Source organism: Eimeria tenella, genomic scaffold, assembly GCF_000499545.2.
Source record: "Eimeria tenella Houghton genomic scaffold, Eth_scaff3036, whole genome shotgun sequence".
NCBI lineage: Eukaryota > Apicomplexa > Conoidasida > Eucoccidiorida > Eimeriidae > Eimeria > Eimeria tenella.
In genome coordinates this window covers 2,413-2,673 of record NW_013542905.1, presented here as the reverse complement: position 1 = coordinate 2,673, position 261 = coordinate 2,413, and the positions used below count along the sequence as shown (strand labels likewise).

The 261-nt window shown below is 57.5% G+C and overlaps 1 protein-coding gene across 1 annotated transcript in view; it reads right to left on the bottom strand.

Annotated features, from left to right (window-relative positions):
* The window catches only part of ETH_00039815 (uncharacterized protein), a gene marked incomplete at both ends in the record, with an annotated part of 982 nt that extends 787 nt beyond the window's left edge, over positions 1 to 195 (bottom strand). Inside the window, one exon of the mRNA XM_013375967.1 lies at positions 193 to 195. Within this exon, the coding sequence (XP_013231421.1) occupies positions 193 to 195 (3 nt within the window). The remainder of the gene's footprint in view (positions 1 to 192) is intronic.
* Positions 196 to 261: the final 66 nt, after the last annotated feature.

The window sequence follows — 261 nt, the reverse complement described above, 5'->3', positions numbered from 1 at the left end:
TGTTGCTGCTGCTGCTGCAGGTGCAGCAGCAGCAGCAGCAGCAGGGCTGTGCAGGTGCTTCTGCGCAGCTTTTTCGTGCTGCTGCCGCAGTGTATAGACAGCTGAGCAGCAGCAGCAAATCAGAAAAAGAAATAACAGCAAGAGGGACGGGGGGCCCCTGGGGGCCCCTCGAGGCCTGCAGGAGGCCCAAACCATGGCAGTTTCAAAACCACGATTTAGGGTGTAGGCTTTGGGGTTCAGGGTTTGGGGTTTAGGGTTTAG